General features: G+C 39.3%; 1 protein-coding gene across 4 annotated transcripts in view; it reads left to right on the forward strand.

The window, feature by feature from the left end:
- The window catches only part of LOC139720916 (proline-serine-threonine phosphatase-interacting protein 1-like), a 98,550-nt gene that overhangs the window by 62,698 nt on the left and 13,223 nt on the right, over positions 1–22,629 (forward strand). For 3 of the 4 annotated variants that reach the window (XM_071632244.1, XM_071632243.1, XM_071632245.1), the window contains exons 7-11: positions 1,918–1,997; positions 4,288–4,386; positions 7,163–7,259; positions 9,361–9,558; positions 16,796–16,890. In XM_071632244.1, the coding sequence (XP_071488345.1) occupies positions 1,918–1,997; positions 4,288–4,386; positions 7,163–7,259; positions 9,361–9,558; positions 16,796–16,890 (569 nt within the window). Of the gene's footprint in view, positions 1–1,917; positions 1,998–4,287; positions 4,387–7,162; positions 7,260–9,360; positions 9,559–16,795; positions 21,418–22,629 lie in introns of those variants that run through there. The other variant, XM_071632242.1, reaches the window with a different exon arrangement.

Raw genomic sequence — 22,629 nt, forward strand, 5'->3', positions numbered from 1 at the left:
GCTTTCAAGGTAGACTTGTACCTCGTTTACATGTAGCCCCAGCTGGTGGATTTTCGAGCGTTTTGTTTACATTACCCCAGCTCGCGGATCAGACTCGCCTTGTGGGGTAAAATTCGACCGATACCCACAATGCTTCACGAGCCTGACCACGTACCTGTGTACAACAATTACGCGTGCTCAATTCAAGACCGGTGACTGCTGATCGATGTAGAATCATGTAGCTCATGTAGCTCTCTCAAATATGTGGCTATAATTTCATGGGCCAATACTGCCCTGACAGTGCCGTCCAGTTTATCTCGCACCTCTTCTCTCGACCAGCACTTGACCAAGATGTCCTCCTCCTCTGTCCCCCAACTCTTTCCTCTATTGTGCCTTTCCACTACCTTAGTCTTCTGCTTTGCCTTAGGCATTTCTACAACTAGTCCACAATCACAGCAATTCCGAGAGATCAACAAATGCTATAAAACAATCACAAATTCGAGAAGAGAGCAGTTTGAGAAGAGAGCAACAATTGCATGCAAGAGGCGAGGCTGCACGTACGTACGTGTACTGTGCATGTGTGATGTATTTACAACAAATGTCGACCAGTGCAGTTCAGTATGTGTACGTATTCGAATTCGTGCATGGTACGCGTATGTAGCCACATGTACAATAGGTGACATTTCATCATGGATCTGTAATGTTACTAGTTTATGCCTACAACGTTTAGTCCATGGTTATAATGCTCATCGTGATAATCGCCACCGTACCCATCTGTGTACAGGCGAGATTTCGCACGCTCTTACCGGAAGTTCACCCACCAATTGCTGGGGCAGATTCGCCTTTCTGTTTACACGGACAAAAAATTGCCGGGTCTACCCCAGCTCGCGGGTCGAATCCTACAACTTTGCTTGGGCAAAAAAAGCTGGGACAGTCCCACCTCGCGGGGAAGGATAATTGTGTTTGTTAACACGTAGAGAAAAAGGCGAGTCTGCCCCAGCTCGCCGGTTCGACCCGGGAGCTGGGGCTACGTGTAAACGCGGTATTGGTCGACACCTTAAGGCACAAAAGAGAAATACTTTTAACTTTAATACTAGAGTGCAGTCACATTGCATTTTCATATTGAGAGTTTTGCAATGTCAGCTGCATTTCATCTCTTTTTGAAAATATTCTACCTAAATTATGAATTCTAAACTCTTCATTGGACAGTGTTTCTTAATGCACCACGAAGATCAAAGCGAGATTGCATACATGTATGTGATGATTCCATGTTTGCAATAAATTATGTTAGAACTGATTTGTTTCTGTAGTTACAAAACTTTGTGATTATTATCTGTATTTTTTTTTGTTTTACTCATGACAATGTTTTGTCAGGAAAGAAAGTTTGAAAAAATGTTGACATATGAGAGTGTGATAATTCTTGTGCAAATGTCCTACACATCAATGTAAATATTATGCTTTCTTCAGGAAATGCGTGCAATACCAGGGTATTTAAAGTTACGTTAAATGTGCACAATTATGGGAAAAATTATATGTGCATCGATCACTACTCTGTTGGTGGTTCCTTGGGAAGCTCCAATCAGGTTTCCCATTTCACAAAGCTGAGCCATTAATTTACTAGCAAAAGCAATTATATATGCTTTAATACTACATATTGACAATTTAGAAGTGCGCAGAAGGAAAATGAATAAGAAAGGGGTTGGTGATGATCGACTGGCTTCAAAGAAGAGTCTGCGTGACTAATTGCTTTGACTTAAATGACTATTTTCTGTGACAACATGCAGTAACTGATAAGTCTGACATGTGTACTTGATAGCAAACCAGTATCTGATGAGCTTCATTTGAAAGTCCAGGTGGAATGGTTCCTTCAGTCCCACATGCATGTTTATCTGTGGTGATCGATGGTCTTGTCTCTCTGATTTACTACTGCACGTACAGACGCACAGTACCAAGCATCGGTCAAGAGTCTGGATGAAGCGAGGAGAGAGTGGGAAAAACAGATGGAAGAACTGTGTGTGGTAAGGACTAGCCACAATGTGAAAAGTCTGTTATCTCTATAAGGGGAATTCTGGACCAGATAAATATTAATATAGTCTGGTAATTAGAAAGAGGACAATTTTAAAAGCACACCAGTGAAAATCTGATCAAAAAAAGGAAGTTATTGTATGATTGTGAAGTTTCACTAATTTTTACAAAAAAACACTTAAAAACAGTCAATATGAATATTATGCAAATGTGTGGGTTGATGTTTGTCCACTTCACTACTTACATCTAATTTGTAGCAATACACAAATTTCATGACATTTCCGGTTTCTGTTGTTGTTTTTAGGTTCAAATGCAGTTATGCCCCTTCCTCAAATCCTGATATGTCTGATGACTGATCATCATATTATTTTGAAGTTATTCAGCCAGGAATAATGTTATGTTCTTCACTTTTATAGCAGGAAAAATGATTTTGTCTTTTTTCAAATGTATATATTACATCTTCTCTGACCGAGTGTAGTTTTGGTATTCAGTATGTCATCCTCAAGGGAAACTGATAGTTTAAAAAAATATTGATATGCAGTGCAAACAGCATACGAAACTTGCAGTAAGTCTCATTGAATAAGCCATAAGCCAACCTCCCCCACCCCCTTCAAAAAACCTAATTATTTTGGACGGATTTCCTGTGTTCTGATAGAGAAAGCTCAATGTCACATAAACTTTTCAACTGAAACCTTGGACGCGGTATTCATCCTTAGACTTTACAGCGTTGTAACCTTCACACAATTCATTTTGTTTTGTTGACACTGCTTGTCTTCAAAAATGAAAATCAGTTTTCGATCCACCTTTATACTGACCAAAAATTGCGATATGACTTCCTTTACCAAATGAAATGAAGGAGAGTGACTTGCATCCTTCATAGCACATCATTACAGTGTTATAAACTTAATACTGTAAAAGTGGATATTTTCGCGCGATTAATTTTTCGCGCTTGGCCGGGTGAGAAGAGTTTCGCGTGTTTTTAATTCCGCGGAATCAAGACATCACGCACAGGAACATATGGCAAGCAAAAATATTCGCGTGCTTTTATTTTCGCGCTAGTTTCTGATCGCGCGAAATGCGCGAAAATTTCAACGCTGCGAAAATTTCCACGCTGCGAAAATTTCCACTTTTACAGTAGCAGTTATTATTATAATGACTTTAATGGGAGCTGAGTGTAGTGGCAATGGAATGATATGTGACCTGCCACAACAAAAGGATCCTAAAGTCGCTGACGGCTGAGCCGAGAAAATTGAGTTTGAAGTCAGAACATCAAAATCGGTCAAAAACGATCAGATTTCTGTTTTGGGCATAATTTTGTAGTCTAATGTATCGTCTATCATTTGCCAAAATTTCGAAGCTATTCAATGATCAAAGGAAAGGCAAGAAATTAGAGTTTTTCTGGGCCATGATTTTCTGACTTTCGACGGAAGAGAAACGTGTCCAAAGATTTGGATTTAGTGCCGCAGATAGACTCCGCCCCTAGCAACAAGGGAGTGATCTTATTGGTCAGTGCGTAGCACCCTGGTTACTGATTGGTCGTGCGTAGACTGCTGGCACTAAGCTTGAATGAACATTGTGGAGGTTGCTATGAGCAGACCTTCTATTGTCAAGCGAGGTGGAAACTGTCTTACCTCCCCTTGGCCATGATTGCGTCGGAAAGAAAACTTTGAAGGCGGTTTTCTCGAAAGACTGATTTCCTAGACCACATGACATGGTCACATAAAATCCCCAATATCTCCTTTTACTTTTATGAGTCATGTTATATACAAAATTAAAACAGAAGAGTAAGAGAATAATTTCTTGTCATTTTTAGAAAATCGTCCTCCCTACTTTCGGATCCTTGTGTTGTAGCGGGTCACATATATCAAAGATGGGTATGATGCTTACAGGCAGTTTTTAGTGTGTACAAACCAGTGAGAGAGTTTTATGTTGATTTCATTTCAGATTCAGTCAGTTTTACTTGTGTGGTTGTGACCAATGTCACAATATCGTTGCATTATGTCAAACTATGATATTTGATATTACTGGTTATGACAAAAATTAGAATGAAAATTGTAATGATCCCTTTGTCATGAATGACTGTAGGCTTACTCTATCTAGTCAGGTCAGCTTCAACATGATTGTGTCATTTTGTTACAAGCATGTGTGCATGATACGTACATAATATGTACAAATATGCAGCTACATACATGCATACATACATCTATTCACACATATATACATACATCTCAATGTATATCTGTGATTGTTTTTCTTTTTGTGTTCTTTGTTGTCATGGAAAAGGTTTTACAACAGATGGAAGAAGAGAGGATAAAATTCCTTCGGAACTCCATGTGGGTGTCAGTCAACCTTGTTTCATTACATTGTGTCCAAGACGATGAGGTAAGATGAAACTATACACCAGTGATATGTTTCTACAAAGCAAGGTTTTGTGAAACAGATGTGTGTTTTGTCAAATGACTGCGACAGATTTTCATCCTCAGTGTTTAACCCTAATCAGGCGGGGGGGGGGGGGGGGCGGAATCCGCCCCCCCTCGACGTTTCGCGCAATATCTTCGCGGCGCGATAAGCTCCCGCCGCAATGTTTCATGACTTTTTTCTTTCAAGTATCGCGCAACTTTTGAGACCAAAATTGTTGCGCCCGCGCGTACCGTTTTGATGCGACGCCCGTTCGAAAAAAATTTGTCAACCCCAAAATTGCTCCAAAACGTGATTTTGTGTACAAATCCAATGCAAATTGTGTTTTTTCAATTAATTCACATAAAAATTCATATCTTGACTTAGAATGGACGAAATTAATTTATTTTAGCATAATAAAGCTTCGAAAAATGTCTGTGACAAATTTTGGCCAAAAAACAAACAAAAACAAAAGGTCGAAAAACATAAAAATACATAAGAAATTAAAAAAACAATCAAATACGTAAGAAATTAATTTCGATATAGATTTTTTTTTTATCCTATGTCTCAGGAGAATGATACAAGAAACATTTTTAAAAAGAAATTAGCTTAATTAGAGCATTAATAAGTGATTTAGAGCCCAAAACTGATTTTTTGCATAAATTGCAATAATCAATTAATATAAGATATAAGAAAAATTTTTCGGAGAAAGCAACCATACATTTTGATAGTATACATCGCGGGGCGTCGCGTGTGCCGATTTTCGGCGCGATCATGCGTTCCATAGGCGAGATCTGAAGGGGGGGCGGAATCCGCCCCCCCCCCCCCCCCCCCCCCCCCCCCCCCCCCCCAGATATAGCATAGCCAAAAAAGCCCAGCCTGATTAGGGTTAATGCCAATTATTTCGTACAACTATACCAGTAAATATGTTACTGTATAAGCTATTTTTGTTTTCGCATACGGATATTTTTGCGAATGGGGAGATCAGAGACATTTTTGTGAAATGTTGTTTTCTAGAAATGACACCGACGCTATCATAAATGCGCTATTACCACAGCCCATGGTGACATTTTCGTGTGCTGTTAAATTTGCAATCCACCTTTGATTCGCAAAATTTGCAAAAATAACAGCTTATACAGTATGTTCATTATGAGAACATCTGTTTTAATTGGAGTAATTTGCCCAACTGTTTTAATTCTCGCTATCGCCAATGACGTAAAAAGTACCCGGATGTTGATTTAAGCGTCATTTACGGTGCATTATGGGATAGTCCGGTAGCAAAGTCACTTCCGTTCGTACGCGCGTGATACGTGACTAATGCTATTTACACACACAACCGACTGTATTCTACGTGTACTTCCGGTTTTCTCGACTTGAATTACAGCTTTAATATGATTTGAAATTTCTCCATTCTTAAGAAATTGCTGTTAATACGACTATTGGTTGTTGCTGCGAAGCTGCCATGTCTTGTTCGCACGACAATGAATGAAAAAAATCTGCAGAAATAGGACCCTTACTGGTATGCGAGACGTGACGTGGCCGCGTGGGTGAAGTTTGCGGGTGACTCCACAGCGCAGTACGTGCACGCGCGACTTACTAGTACAGTGTAGTGGTAGTATTATAGTAGCACTAGGTAGTAGGCCTAGTGCCTACGTACTTACTTGGAAGAAATTGCTTCGGAGACAGGATAAGTTCGAGATCACTGTTCGTTCCCGATTGTGTTCGCGACATTTCGACAGAGAACAAATGAAAAAAAAAGATGGGCATTCCATGACGATATACTGCATATCCAGGTGGGTGAATATTTTCCAGCATATTTTCAGCGTATGCAGAGATGACTGATCTGTGATGTGCACATCGATCGCATGATCAAGCAGTACGCCGTACCGGTATATGTTATGTAATTAGCTTATGCGCTGCGTGCAGTGGTGCATGTTGACCGAAATATCGGTCTGTATCTGTCCGTCGGGGAATGTTCCGCGGAGACTGCGTCTGGCTTCACCGATCCCCTCCGTCTACGGAGGACAGCGTTAATGGCAAAATATAAAAGAGTCCTCCGGACAGACGGATCTTTCTGTCTATGGTGCATGCTAATGCAAGGCCGGCCGCCGGCGGGGACTACAGTGTACGAGTATGACAGGCCTGGCCACTCGCTGGCTCGGGCGGTACACAGCGGCCTACATACTGTAGGTACCGTGGTCGGCGCTGCGCTATAGGTAAGGTACACGTACGCGCACGCTAGCGTTGTGCAAATTATGCCCCGCGCCGGAAGTGCCCTTGCTACCAAGTGCACTAAATCTTGACGAAAAAGCCACATCCGGGTACTTTTTACGTCATTGGCGATAGCGAGAATTGGCTTTTGGTTCTTTCCACTTTTCCAAATTCATGAAATTCTTCTGTTGAGATGTTTTTATTGCAACTGATTGACAAATCATTGACCTTATTTACACCAATGTAGGGCAATTTGTCAATCAGTTGCAATATATTTCTACTTTCTTTCTAATACTTAGCAAAACCTAGCCACATCGTGAGAAAGTCCTACAGGCCCATTAATGAGTAACACTGTAACAGTCCCACTGTAAGGTTGCTGTGTTACAAAGAATAGAAAGATCACCCCATACCTGGAGCCTCATCCGTGACAGTTTTTGTGACATCTCTGCCGATGAAATAACACACACTTAATGGAGTATAATGCCAATGGGTGGATGGCTGAAGACGAGGCCCTTATTGTCTCCCCATATAATTCCATCTCATTTTTCAGCATTGTGAAGACACGCGGAAGTCTCTTGAGAAGTGTTCGGAAGAGAAGGACATCAAACTCTTTGTGGCCCAGAAGAAGACAGGAAACAGAAGACCAGGTGGGTGAGATAGTATGCAAATAATATTCATCATTGAGGGCATCAAGTAAATATTACCCACCTAAGGTACCTTTGCAATAGTCTAACATGCCTTTGGTGATAGCCGATGGTGTTTGGACTGTTTTGAAAGTACCAAGTGCGAGTAATTATTCTATTTTTTAAGCAAAGTGATACATGCTTCTATGTGATTTTTATATAAATGCTATGCTCTGTTGTATATTATAGGGCCTATATTTTATTTGTATCATAAAATGCCTGAACAAAATGATATGTTATATATGTTATGTAATATATAATTTTTTAAAAATAAAATGATGAAGCAATTTTTGTCATTGAAAGAATTACAAATTAAGGTATTTTGAATTCCTTGGCAGCCTTTTTCGCAAGTAAATAAATCTTATTCGCTCACCATGGCAATGTGAAAGTGCTTATGACCAGTCATTTAACTTTACTAATGACCGGTCCAAAACAGAATTATGTGGTAGGCAAAATAAATGCCTGGTCATTTGTACACTTTTGATCAGTCATTAGATTGGGATCTGCTCCATCTTGTTATAAAGACTTCTCATCAATTATGGTGAGTAGAGTATACCGGGACTAGGAAGTGGTTATGTCACAGTCTTTTAATTATAGCTTGGGTTGGAACGAGATACAAGCATGAACACTTGGGCCAGGTGAAGGTGTTTAGAACCAGTTTCCATGGCAATGATGAATCGCTCTGACATCACACTTTGGTGATCTATTATTAAGAGGCATTTTGATACTGGAGCGACCCAATGGATCCTGTACACAGTCCTTAGAATGTCAGAATCTGTTAGGAAATGATGTTATCACTGTCAAAGTGTTTGAACCAAAGAATGTCATCCTTTTTTCTTTTCTTTTCTTTTTGTAAATGAACAAGTGTCATTTCTGCAAAGCGCATGACCATATGGAGTCAGTAATGTATCCTAAGTGACTACTTTTTCGAAAGCTGGAGTCGCAGAAACTATTTTCGCTATGTGTAAGAAAGGCTCATCGCAAAAAGCGTGATGTTCCTGTAGAGGTCAATTACAGGGCAATATGGTATGAATATATGCGTACCTATTTTTGTTTTGTTTTTTTGTTGTTTCTGACATTTTGAACCTCAGCCAGTGGAATCTGTCTGAAGCAGGAGGGGGATGTAATCATTTGCACAAAATAAAAATCATCTATTTTTGGTCTGTGTGTTGCAGTTTTGAGGGGATGTATTCTTTTCCCTTTAGGGAGGTGCAGAAGCCTTCCTCTGCTTTGATGTGATGAAGCTGATGACGTTTTGAATCACACCTAAATTCATTGATGAATGATTAGCAGATGCTTTCAGCAGCTGCCATGCTATTGATAGCCAGTGCTTGTACATGCATAAGGAATAACTCAAATTGTGATGAGAATATCGTAGAACAGGCCAGCGCAAATGTTCTGATCATTGTGGATCAAATAATCCTCAGCATGTATTTCATAGTAATGAAATACAATTATAGAAATCAAAAGGACTAACTTACTTTCTTTGGGTCGATTGATTATGGAGAACTCAAAAGTTTATAGAACACCCAAGAGTACAAAGGACTTATATCAACAGTTGGTAACTAGAAAAAAAAGAAAGAAAATGACTGAATGAACTTAAGGCAGGCTGTGCGTTTTGACGTTGATAATGTCTTGAAAATTCATTATTTGATTGAATTCAAGTATGGCTGAGATATCCAAAAGCAAAGAGGTGGGACCCACCTTTTATCAGTTTGTTGTACTTTGTTTTTGGATACCTCAGCCATTTCAAAAGTCATTTCCAACAAGTCAGCTTTGAATTCCTTTAGAATTGAATGTTCTTTAATATTTCAAAAGTGGTTTCTAATCATCTCGCAAGAAGTTAAAATTTGAATCTGCCATCTCAACCAAAACTATACCGTCCCTTTAAGCCATACCATGATCTTCATTCCGTGGGAGGGAATAAGGAGCAATTCAGTAATTTTGAATAAGCCTGTCTTGAAAAAGAAATGTTAAGGTACATTCTAAGGGACTATTTTGAGATGCCTGTAAAGAAAGCAAAGTTGCTATATGATACTATGTGTGTGCTCTCTCTTACATGCAGCACCAATTGAGTATGAGAACTTCTACAACAACCAGAAAACAGCAGCAGCAGCACCTAACGGCAGAACGATGCCCTCACCATCAGGGGACGCCCAGCGGCGGAGGGATCCACACACTGCCCTGCCCTCCATACCCAGCAACACCCCAAATCCAGTGACCAACGGGAACAGGCGGTCGTTGCCACGGCAGCAAGACGGTGGTAAATTTTGGAGTTTGCGCATTTGGCTAGGGGGGGAATTTGAGGGCGGGGTGGAGAAGTTTAAGCACTATCAGGTCAGAGGCCACTGCCAGTCGTAGTGACCGTTATCAAAGTAATAATTTGTGATGGTAACCAAAATGCGATAAAAAGTGACTTTACTAACAGATTACTTTTACACAATGGTATCAAGAGTGACAAAAAACTTTAGGCAGAATCAAAGCAAAGTCACTGTTTAAACCTGATCATTGTAGAATTCTCCATAAAAGGAGCCAGTGTCCTAGAAGAGATGGAAACATGAATGAACAATTTGTCAGGCCATGGTCTTATCTGTTTGACCATCTAACTGGACATATTGATTGATATCTTTTGACCATCTATTTGGCAATAAATTTATCTGCCGACTATCTTGGGCCATGGTCCTACCCATTGACATAGATATACAGCCTCAGCAGCTTATACTTGTCAGATTCAAAAGATTGCAAAAGCAAAGCAGCAATAAATTAAGAGACTGATGCACTAGCCTACAACAAATCCTGGAGGTTTATTGATACAGCTGCCCAATGACAGATGAAAAGAATGTTTTCAAGATTTTCTGTCATTTAAAAAAAGAAAGGTCAAAAAGAGAAAATTTTGAATTGGCATTTGAATGGTTTCAGAAATGATCAAGAAAATCAGTTGTAGCAGTGATTAAAGTCTGAATGGTACGCTATAGGCATCTATTTCTGTGAGTGTATTCTGAAATTTTGTGCACAATGTATTCCACTTTGTTCACCATCATTAGAAAATATAGAGAGGCCAGAAGCTGTCAGCTGCTGCCTGTAGTGTACTGTCACATAGTGTACTAGTGTTCATCTTGTCTTTCCTGCCACTCAAAGTATTTATGCCTCATGTCTCCAATTACACATGACAATGTAACAACGAAATACCCACCCCCCTCCACAAGTACACACACACACACACACACACACACACACACACACACACACACACACACACAAACATTGCCATGGCAAGCTTGCACACAGCCTTGATACTGACTTTGTCCTATTTACACAAAATCCACATTTCCATGGTACAGGCACGCTGGATAATTCAGAAACACACTGTATCTGATAGTGAATGCACTTGTATTTCAAAGTCTTTTTGTGCATTGTAGTGCATAGTTTGGCTTTTGTTTCATTTCATTTTCTTTGCACTACAGTATGTGTGTAGAGGCCAGAGTATTGTAATTCATGTCAGACAAGGAGATTGACGTTTTGTGTATTTCATGCCAAAAACACAAACAGCTGACTGAGGCTCATTTCAAAGTTACTTTGTGTCAGCCAGTCTTTGGCACTAGTAATATTAAGTGACATTTACCTTGACATTAAGGCCCAAATTCACCCGGTAGTTTGAATCTTGTCCATGGATTACTGCTATGTACTTTTTGATTGCGTAAATGTGCACGAATGGTGGCATATATGCCAACAGACATCAGATACGTTGTACACTGTAGTTAATACACCGGTGGCATGTGCATGTACATTGTACAGCTGTGTATTTTGCTGAAATTTTGGTCATGGATTTGATTCAAACTACTTCTTTGAATTGAGATATATATGTTCTGAGTGTTGGGAAGTAATGAAGTGGTCATAATCAGTGTGAATTTTCTTGGCATATTTATTAACAGTGTTGTGTAACTTGCACTTAATTTGACATAAACGTGTTGCACATTGTGACAGAACATTCACACCCACATCCGCTCGTACACAGGAACTTTGGTGAGTATTGGAAGGCGGCACCCAGGAATCATCTCCCCAAACAAAGCTGAAATATTTAATGCAAACATGGTTTTGATTTGCCAGTGACATTAATACACCTTTGTACATCGTGACTGACATGTTCATGTTCAGCTGGTACCACATCTTACACCCCCCTTCAGTATCATCCTAACCACAGATTTCATTTCCCATTGTCTGCATTGTGTCCCTCCATATTGATGTTGTGGACTAACCAGCAAGGGTATAACAATTAATCGGTTATGCAATTAATCATATTTTGTAACGAGTCTGAATCAAACTGATTTCTCGCCTAGAAAAATTTTGCTATGGCCATGTGTCCTTGCTGAGGAATTCCTGAAAATTGTCAGTTTGGCCCACCAGAATTTTTTTTTTGAATTTTTTAGACATTTTACTTTCCCTCTTTGGAAATTAAATGAAAAAAGACCGTTGATTGCATTGGGATACTCTAGTTCAGAGAAGTTGTGGTTTGGGATCATTTGATTAAACTAAACAATTGCATTAATTTGCTAATTTGATGTGAAATGAAAAAGATCTACAATGTATTTGATGACTGAATTGGTGGAAATTTTTACCAGATTAAAATGGAATAAGGAAGTTTAAATATTTTCAGAATGTAGCAGTAACCAGTGAATGACCTCAAATTTTTCAGAAGTTGGGAAGTACTCATGAATGCTTTGTAGGCCTGTGCATAATTACATGTATGTGTTGCTGTTTTGCTAAACCTCTTGTTGTGATTGAGGTAATCTCATCACAAAGGCATATATCAAGATTTTTTATTTCATATGACCAGCAAAAGACCATACCATGCCCCTTTATCAGATTATAACCATCAGTTATCGGTTGAAACAAAAGGAAGACAGAGCTGGATTTTTTTTATTTATTCCTTTAATAGGTGATTACATTCCAGTTTTGACTGGTTTGATAACATGTTCAAAATATCTCAGCAAATGGTGCTTTTGAAAAAGAAAAAGTTTTGGTTTCCATGGAAACGGTGGTGGTACTTGGATGTGGACTGCTTGCCAGCAGCAAAACAGTGTGCATTCAGAGCATGGCCAGTATTACACACTTTAGGTGCCATATTGTTACCCCTACCATATGCGGTGCAATCCCATCATGCTGCATAAATGCAGGTGGTCGATATTTTTCTCTGGCTAGATTTAGTTGTGTCTGTCAAGATTCAGGCGTGAAAAATAAATGGAAAATTAATGCTCATTTACATTGACAAAGGGCAATTTGTCAATCAGTCACAATAAATGAATAGACAGTTGTTCAAATAAATGATTCTTGACATTTTGAAGTGACTGATCCCCACCCAAATATGTATGCCCATGATTTTTTATACTATAGCTATTACTCAAAACACTGAATACAAGTAATTGGTGTGTATTTATGTCAATTAAGGGCAATTAGTCACAATGAAAATAAGCAGTTGGTTTCACAAAACTCACTTGGCATTACTCTATACATAGAAATCTCTGTGAGGGAATTTAGTTTTAAACAGCCTGACAATGAGTGGCAAGTACAGAAAATCCAAGCAAGCAACTGCTACATAATTTTTTTTTTTATTCATTGCTTTGAATGTACAATGTGTACAAGCATGCCATCCCAAAGAAAATGCTCAAGGTTTTTTGGCACTTATGAGCCAAATCAAGCCAAATGCTATTGTTTACTGCGCTGTGTCTGTATTGAGTACAGTGTGTTGTACATCATACACTATCTGTCATTCGTATACATGTGCAAAACGCTTTCACATTTTCGTCGTCTTCTCCAAAATTGGAGGGTGGATTTGGACATAGCTTGGCAGGAATCGATGACCAATGAGGGGAGGGGATTATAGTTTGTACAATGTTGATGGGGCCCCCAGGGACCTACAGAGCGGGACCTGAATATCCCAATTGAGCAAATTTTCATGTTTTTTTTTTAAATACTTTTAAAAAATCTTCTTAATAACTCGGACTGGAATTTCATGAAGAGATGGAATCATAAAGTCAAATATGACAAAATAGGGAGGTACCATGTAGGAATCACCTAGGATGGGGCCAAAATGTGACCGTGCATCACAAAACCAACAAAAAGTTGCACCCCTTTATTAGCTCACCTGAGCCAAAGGCTCAAGTGAGCTATTGCGATCGCCCTTCGTCCGGCGTCCGTCGTGCGTCGTGCGTCGTGCGTCGTGCGTCGTGCGTCGTGCGTCGTCCGTCGTCCGTCGTGCGTCGTCCGTCGTGCGTCGTGCGTAAACTTTTTACATTTTCATCTTCTTCTTGAAAACCCCATGACCGATTTTCATCAAACTTGGCAGGTAGCATCCCTAGGGGGTTAGGAACTCAATTTGTTAAAATGGGCACCATGCCCCACCCAGGGGGCCCCCAGGGGGGCCCAAACCCCCCAAAATTAAGGAATCTGTAAAAATCTTCTTCTCTAGAACCAGAAGTGATAGAGCTAAGTTAATACTATGAGTTAGTACATTGATGACTGTAGTTTCAAGTTTGTTCATGGCAGAATCAGGGGTGCCCCCCTTGGGACCCAGGGGAGGGGGGTGGGGAAGGGTTCTAATGGGGCCTAAATTGTACATTTTCATCTTCTTCTTGAGAACTCCATGACCCATTTTCACCAAACTTGGCAGGTAGCATCCCTAGGGGGTTAGGAACTCCATTTGTTAAAATGGGCACCATGACCCACCCAGGGGGCCCCCAGGGGGCCCAAACCCCCCAAAATTAAGGAATCTGCAAAAATATTCTTCTCTAGAACCAGAAGTGATAGAGCTAGGTTAATACTATGAGTTAGCACATTGATGACTGTAGTTTCAAGTTTGTTCATGGCAGAATCAGGGGTGCCCCCCTTGGGACCCGGGGGGGGGGGGGGGGGGGGGGGGGGGGGTGAGGAGGGGTCCTAATGGGGCCTAAATTGTACATTTTTATCTTCTTCTTGAGAACCCCATGACCCATTTTCACCAAACTTGGCAGGTAGCATCCCTAGGGGGTTAGGATCTCAATTTGTTAAAATGGGCACCATGCCCCGCCCAGGGGGCCCCCAGGGGGCCCAAACCCCCCAAATGAAGGAATCTTTAAAAATCTTCTCTAGAATCAGAAGTTATAGAGCTGAGATAATACTATGAGTGAGTACATTAATGACTGTAGTTTCAAGTTTGTTCATAGGAGATCCAGGGGTGCCCCTCTTGGGGGTAGGGGGGGGGGGGGGGGGAGGTGGTTGGAAGGGTCCAAATGGGGGCCTGAATTGTACATTTTCATCTTCTTCCTGAAAACCTCATGATGGATTTTTGTCAAACTTGGCAGGTAGCATCCCTAGGTGGTCAGGATCTCAATTTATCAAACTGGGCACCATGCCCCACCCAGAGGGCCCCAGGGGGCCCCAATTCCCCCAAATTAAGGAATCTTGAAAAAATTGGGCCCTTATTGTACATTTTCATCTTCCACTTGAGAATGCCTCGTCAAATTTTGGTAGAGCTGTGAATAATTTAGATTAGTGACTGCGTGAAAGGTGAACTTGCGATACTCAGGTGAGCGCTAGACCCGCGGGTCTCTTGTTTTCTTGAGGACTCAAAATAGGTGAAACAGATCAACCAAGTCCATCTTGAGTTTTTCATGTTTTTTTTTTTTGAAAGAGCTATTCTTCTGCATTATTCCAAAGTTCGGGATCATTAAGTAAATGGGAAAGTGTGTTTTCAGCAGTTTTTCTACAACCCTTTTTTCTGTAAAATAGTGAGATTAGGTATGTCTTAGGGACCCCTTTTCATTTCTTGAAAATCTTTTGTGCACTCTTCACTTTCAACTCTAATAAAGTTTGAAAAGACATTGCTACTGCTTTGAAAGTTGGCATTAATCATGGACAGAATGTGTTAATAAAGCATGGTGAATTTCAGCATAATCTTATAATCCCTTCATTATTGTTGCTGCGGTGGTTTACATCCTGTTTTTTGTCCTATTCATCACACAGCTAGCACAGTTTGGTAAAAATTAACCTGTTAAGGATGAGTCCTAAATATACTTGGGCAGGGCTCTATGAGAAATGTGTGTTGTAGCAAAATCAGTCCTTCCTCAATGGGTTTAAAGTGCTTGAATAGACTATGTACTTCAGAGCCTCTTTTCTCAGTTCACACTTTTCCAGAGTGTGTGCTTTCTTTCCAATATTTAGATAGGGTCAGGGGAGTCCATTTAAATTGAGTCATAAATCACTTTAAAGCTTACAGTCTGCTCTTTTTATAGAATCTGCACTTAAACTGAGAATCCATATCTGCATGGTGACTTTTTGTTGGTGTTGTGATGCAGGGTCACAAATATGCAAAATGAGCAGATTTTCTTAGTTTTTGACATTTTTATTGTCTTAAAAACAGGTTGCTAGACATCTACAAAACTTGTCAGGAGACATCAGTTGGGGGGGGGGGGGGGGGGGTCATATTTTGTATAAATTGTAGTGGTACCCCATGGGGACCCCTGGGGCATGGCCCAAATACCCCCAAATTCTCTGACCTTTCATAATTTTTGATATTTTCATCTTCTTGAATCCTGGGGTCTAGATTATGATATAACTTGGGAGAAATCGTAAAGGGGGGGGGGATTATAATTTGTACAAATGTTAGTGGTATCCCCAGACGGGCCCATATGTTGAGGCCTATATAAGAACCTTAAAATAGAGTGTTTCCAGAGGGGCCTGAACCCACTCCCATATTCCAAGATTTTTTGAATAGTTTGCCTCAGGTGGAGGGCCATGATGGCAATGTGTGCTGTTCCAGCAAGCACTGTTACTGCTGGTCTCTTGTTTCCATAGTAAACGAAATTTTGAAAATGAATGTTACTATTTGTGATGATCTACATACAAAACAAAAATGAATAACAGTCTGTTTTGATCCCATTTTTATACCTCTTTTGTGATGAAGCATGCATGAATATCTGATTGTATGTATTCATGAATAATATATATACACATTCACTTATATTTGTTCAAAATTGAGTTTAAACATATCCTTTTGCTACTGCAATGTAAAAAGGACATATTTTAATAAATAACTTTTCATCAAATACTTTAACATGAAGCTGCCATGATCTTTGCATTTGCATTGTTGTAATTCCATTTTGACACCTTTACTAATCTACAGATAATGGAGATACAATCTGTGTATATAACAACAGTACCCTATATGATCTGTGTGTGCAAGAAACATCTCATCCTTTAACTTCTTGTGGTCATTCTCTTTGTTTCCCTGGCTACAAACCTTTTTTTTTCCCCCCTCATTAGTGCACGTAAGTTGTGGACTTCTCATCAGCCCCAAATGCTTTTTATTGTTCAATTCTAACCGTCATATTTTTGTGTTTTTGTTTTGTTTGTTTTGTTTTGCTTTCTCTCTTTTTTTTTTTCTCTCTCTCCTTCAGATTTCTGTAATTCATCCCACTCATTTCATTCTGATTTTTCAATTATTTTGGCTTGTTTCATCCCGCTAGACCCACTTTACGCCGCCGTGGATTCACCTCCGCCCCAGTCCAGTGCGGGGTCTATGCAAACCTTAGTCCGGGCACGGTTTGACTATAAAGCCCAGGTAAAGGAGAGCTTCTCACTTTATGAATCATCTAGAAAGAAACTTGGCAGAAAGGAAATACATACATACATACACATACACACACACACACACACACACACACACAATTATATAAAAATACATAAAGAAAACAAACAAATCCAAGTGACAAGTCATAAAAATGTGAATGAATGGGCTTCTTACAAGTGTTTGACAAATTTGTCAATTAGTTGTAATTAAAAAAAAAACCAACTCAATGCAAGAATTCATAACTTGAGTGTGGACTTTTGTCATATGTCAGCAGCTTTTCTTTATTTCCACCCTTGATGCTTCTGTTCTATATTCTATATATTTCATATGTACAATTGTATCCTTCTGTTTCTCAAACACTCTTATATCTATCTAGCTATCTATCTGTTCTTCCGGACATGTGTAGAAATATCTGGGCCCTATTGCATAAAACCCTTACCGCTGGACTTACCGCTCCTTTCTAGCGGTAAGTCTTCAGATTAGCGGTAAATTTTATAATCCTTGATGCTGATTGGCTGTGACGCCTAATTTTGACGGTAGTATGGTAAGTTTTATGCAACGGGCCCCTGGTGTATATACATGGTGTACAATATTAGAGTTTCAAAAGTTTCAGCAGGTATGATTAAAATATATTGAGGCTGTCACAAAATGTCAAAATTATGAAAACAACATATGTGACCGTGCACCTCAAAACGAACATAAAGTCGCACACACTGATTTCGCGTGAGGACTGAAAATAAGTGAAATGGGTAAACCTAGCCGAACTTGACTTTTTCATATTTTCTGAAAGAGCGGGTCCTCTTTTACATTATGCTAAAATTTGGTATCGTAAAACGGGCAGGAAAGTGTGTTTTTTAGCAGTTTATCTCGAACATTTTTGGTAGAATAGTGTGATTAGGTGTGTCTTTAGAATCCCGTTTTCATTTCTGAAAAACCTTGTCCACACTCTTCACTTTCAACTCTAATAACTTTTGAAAAGATAGTGCTACTGCTTTGAAAGTTGGCATTAATTATAGACAGAATGTGTTAATGAGGCATGCTTAATTTCAGTTTAATCTGATAATCCCTTCATTGTTGTTACTCTGGTGGTTTACTTCCTGTTTTTTGTCCCATTCATCACACAGCCAGCACGGTTTGGTAAAGATTAAGCGCTTGAATAGACACTGTACTTCAGAGCCTCTTTTCTCAGTCACACTTTTCCTGAGTTTGTGCTTTCTTTCCAATATTTAGATAGGTTAGGAGAGTCCATTTGATTTGAGTTATACACCATTTTAAAGCTTAAAGTCTGGTCTTTCAGAATATGGTCTTAACTAAAAATTCATGTCTGGCGACTTTTTGTTTGTTTTGAGGTGCACGGTCACATATAGTAGATGTCTGTGACCCCCTCATTTGTGAAAACATCTGTGCTTGAAAATAACAGCTTATACAGTATTGAAGTGCCCAATGATGTAGGCATACAGTATTGTACATCCTTGAGATAGCAAAAAATCAATTCAATTTTAGTGGTTGATAATTGTGGTTGCTGTTCAATATCATACATCTGCTATTTACAACTCAGAGGAATGCTTGTTGCAGGGTACAGTACTTGTGTTCGCTGTGACCACGCAAGTCTTAGTGAAACGTCCTGCAAAACCACAGGACTTTCTCTAGAAACCCCTCTTCATTAGACACAATCTTTTGCATACACAGAGGCCTACATCTTACATCTGATAACAATACAGAAAACGTTCAACAGCAGGTGTATGCTATTGAAGTCTATAGCAGGTTTTTAAACATGTGAATACCTTTCTGCTAGACAAGCTTGGGTCTGCTCTGCAAGTAAAGATGACATTTCTTCACCCACTTGTGCATTTAGGATCTCGCCCGCTGTGTATCATATGATGATGATAACCTGTGATTTGATTATGTAAGATTGTGGAGTGTTTGTGTCTGTATGTATGTGTGTGGTGTGTGGTCTGTATTTGTGTTTGTATGTGTGTGTTTAGCTAATATAAAAAGGGTTTAATTAAGACATGCATAATAGGATTCTGTCACCTGCTGTCATATTTGTTGCAATGTACTCTAACCTTCTCGCAACCCAAATCTCAATCTGCCATTGACATTATGTGGGAAGAGTTTGCTGATAGTATTAAGAGAGACAGCATTTGATGCCAGCACATTTGTAGCACCCAACAGGTAGACACGTGTACAGTGTGCGTAATGGAGTTATAGATGACAGCCAAAAGGGGAAGGACTTTTCCTAGAGCTTTTTCTCTTATATTTTGTTTCAAGGTTGGATCGGGGCAAGGGATGGGACTACCAAAATCCAAGTCACTTTGCAACACTACAAAAAGTGTTGTGGGAGATCAAAATCATGTGAACATGAGAATCCTCCTCGGAGATACACGTATTACTTGTCTTGTCTTGCTGAAGATGCCCACAATCAATAGGTTGATCATCATGGCACTACACTTACTGTAAGATGAGTGAAATATATGGTGCATATTTTCAAATGTGTCAGAGAACATAAGTGTGCCTTTAGTTTGAATCCTCACAAAGAGAAATAACCAGAAAATATTGATAACCGTATCCGGGCAATTACCCCCAGAGAGCAATTACCCCCCAGCCAAATACTGGTTAGTGGTAAGGTTAGAGTAAAGATTAGGGTTAGGGTTTGGTTCAGGATTAGAATTAGGATTAGGGCCAGGGAAAGGGTGCGGGGTAATTGCCCAGGGGGTAATTGCCCTAGACCCCTCTCTTTTGTATCAAACTTTGTAAGCTGCATCTTTGCAATACAACAAATTATCACAATGAATACCACAGAACTTTAGAAAAAGAAATCTGTCACTTCATTCATGAACTAATGATAGCCATCTTTACCTTAAAGTTAAACTGAACACTATACATTCCTACCGTCCACAGATAACTCAATTGTTATCAATGGGTCTATGTTGTATTGCAAAGATGCAGCTTACAAAGTATGATACAAAAGAGAGAAATGGCCAACTTGGAATTCTGTTGTTACATTTCCCAAGGACCCCTTCCCCCATTGTAATTAATCATTCACAAACACACATATGTGCACACATAGACATGTTCCACTTCATTTAAACTCAACAATTAGATTGTGAGAATTTTGTACATATAGATGAAAGTCACGCTTTAAATATGACTCCTTGCCAACATTCGTAAGTGGTCTCACTGGAATTCCCAAGCTGACACCAGTGAAACAAACTCATTTGCTGTTTTAGATCTGTAACAAGTACCAGTAATATTAATAACTAAGAAAAAAAAAGATTGACTCATGAGGCTACCACCTTCCCAAAGAAAATCTTTGAAATACGGGAAACAGAAAAGTGAAAACTTTAGCAAAATTTGGCATGATGAATGAGCTGTATCGAAAAGCAGAATCATGCAGAAATGTGCCACTCTTAAAAAATATCAAATTGGCAACTTTTCCAAATAAGATTTATGGTGCTGTCACGGAAAGGCCATCACAATAAATTGTTCGACCCAGAACCGGACAAATAGATCGGTTGATTAGTATCACTGCTATCATTTAGCTTTATCTTGCCTGTGTGGTGTATGTGCATCCTTATTAATTGGACAGCTGTTCACACGCTCCTCAAAGTACATACTGCGTATCTAACTCTTGGTTTCGGATACGTATGAGAACCATTGACTCATGGTCAGATGGATGCAGTGTCTCTATCGACAAACTTATTGTTCAGGAGCCGGAAAGGCACACACTGAGATGTTTTATCCCTTTGTGTGCCTGAGCACTTTAGCCAGAACTTGCTGTTGTTCTTTCATCAGCATCCAACTAGTTTTCCAAAACTGGACCTGATAGTAGATCAGCCAGTTACGTCTTTTACATAATTATTTGGTTTTGCATTCACACTTCATTAACCTCAGAAGCATATGCAGGAAGTTATCCTTTCAAATCATGAAGCAGATTTCCAGTTTATCTCTCACTTTCATTATTGCTTTTAAAAGGATGCTATTAAAGATGTAAAGCACATTTTAAATGTCATTTATATGTCAATATGAGATATTGTACTGGTAGTTTATAATAACATTATTTTTGCCAGCAGGTGTAGATCATAATTTTCAAGTAGAATTAGCTTGAGGTGTGAGTTTTCGTCAGTTTGTCTCCCTGTACAAATGAACAAATGAAATTTGTAAAATCGCAACTGCCTATCTATAATTTAACAAACATGTAGGGGAAAAAAGGAACCACGGGGCATGTTTGTTAAATTATAGATCAGCAGGTGCGATTGTAGAGGGAGACAAATTGAAGAAAACTCACACCTCAGCCTTCACCCCTCTACTTGATAATCTCTTGCTTAGAATTAGCTCATTGCTTCTGAGATACATTCACTGTCCTTTGCCATACTGACTTTGACTGTTTCTGACCACTGGGATTGGGATGGTGTACCCTGAGCTAACAGAGAGTAGTCCAGGATGGACAGTCCGTAAAGGTGGTTGGTCAGGAGCATTTAAGGGTTGGACAAAGCACCTCACCTGTGTCACACTCATTTAGCCTGTTGAGGTCGAGTTCCGAGTATACTCGGGCAGGTGTCTATGGGAAATGTGTGTTGTAGCAAAATCAGTCTGTCCTCAAAAGGTTAATATGTGTTCTCCTCCCTGCTGATGTTTCTATTTCTGTCGTATGTTAAAAAAAAGAAAAGGGAAAAAAAAAGAAAGACTAAACATGCAAAATTATATTCAGTCATAGTTCAATCCCAGTCTTTGTTCAGACCCAGGCTTTTATAAAGGGCTCAGCCAATGAGCATTGTGCTATAACCATAGAATTTGTGCTAGGTTTCTTGATTATGTGATGAAATGATGAAGATAAACTGATCATGTTATTTTTATTTTCCCTGTGGGAATGTGAAATCTGTTCAGTCTAGTTAAAGATTGATGTACTGCAGAATCTTGATGCTGAAGGCTGTGCTTCAATAACACTGAAAATGACTGCATTGTCTTAGCCTACTTTAGAAATAACAACATTTACTTTCAAGTGTGTAAGGTATCAAGATGAGATTTATGGTCCATGTCTTTGAGTCATAGTTGTGAATCATGCCTGAAGTGATGGGAAATTTATGCTCGGTGTGAAATGTAGAGGGGGTATCGGTGCTATTCTTATAATCTCTGTAGAAATATAAAAAGCAATGCATGCGTGAATGTGATGTGCAAATATCCAGCATACTACCAGTAGATAGATTGAGTAATGTAAGAAATGTGAGATCATGAAGTATGCAACAGGCATACATCCTAGTTCATTTAAAAGGACAAGTTCACCTTAATATACATACATGTGGATTGAGTGAATTCAGCAATTAGTATAACACATTTATAAGTGAAAGTTTGAGGAAAAAATCAGACAATCTGTTTAAAAAGTTATGATTTTATTAAGTGTCATTGCCTCTTTCAGAAGGCAGGGGAAATAACAGTACCCCTAACAAACATCAGTAACATGTTAAGAGAATGTGTTCCTTTTTCCAGAAAATGACATTTTATGGAATTCTCTCTGTATTATCCTTACATCATTCTATGTATGTGACATCAAAAACTTCAGTAGTCTTCTCATCCAGCAGCGACTGCACAGAATCTTTAATCATTCATAGGCAGTTTTTTTTTCTGTCATATCGAAATTGCAGTATAACTGAACAGTAAAGTATAATTATAAAGGTATATGATAATTTGGGGACCTGAATTTTAACTTCATTACATCAAAAATTATGTTAT

The sequence above is a fragment of the Diadema antillarum genome, unplaced genomic scaffold (assembly GCF_040938485.1).
Source record: "Diadema antillarum isolate AM-2024a unplaced genomic scaffold, OU_Dant_1.0 scf00000134, whole genome shotgun sequence".
NCBI lineage: Eukaryota > Metazoa > Echinodermata > Echinoidea > Diadematoida > Diadematidae > Diadema > Diadema antillarum.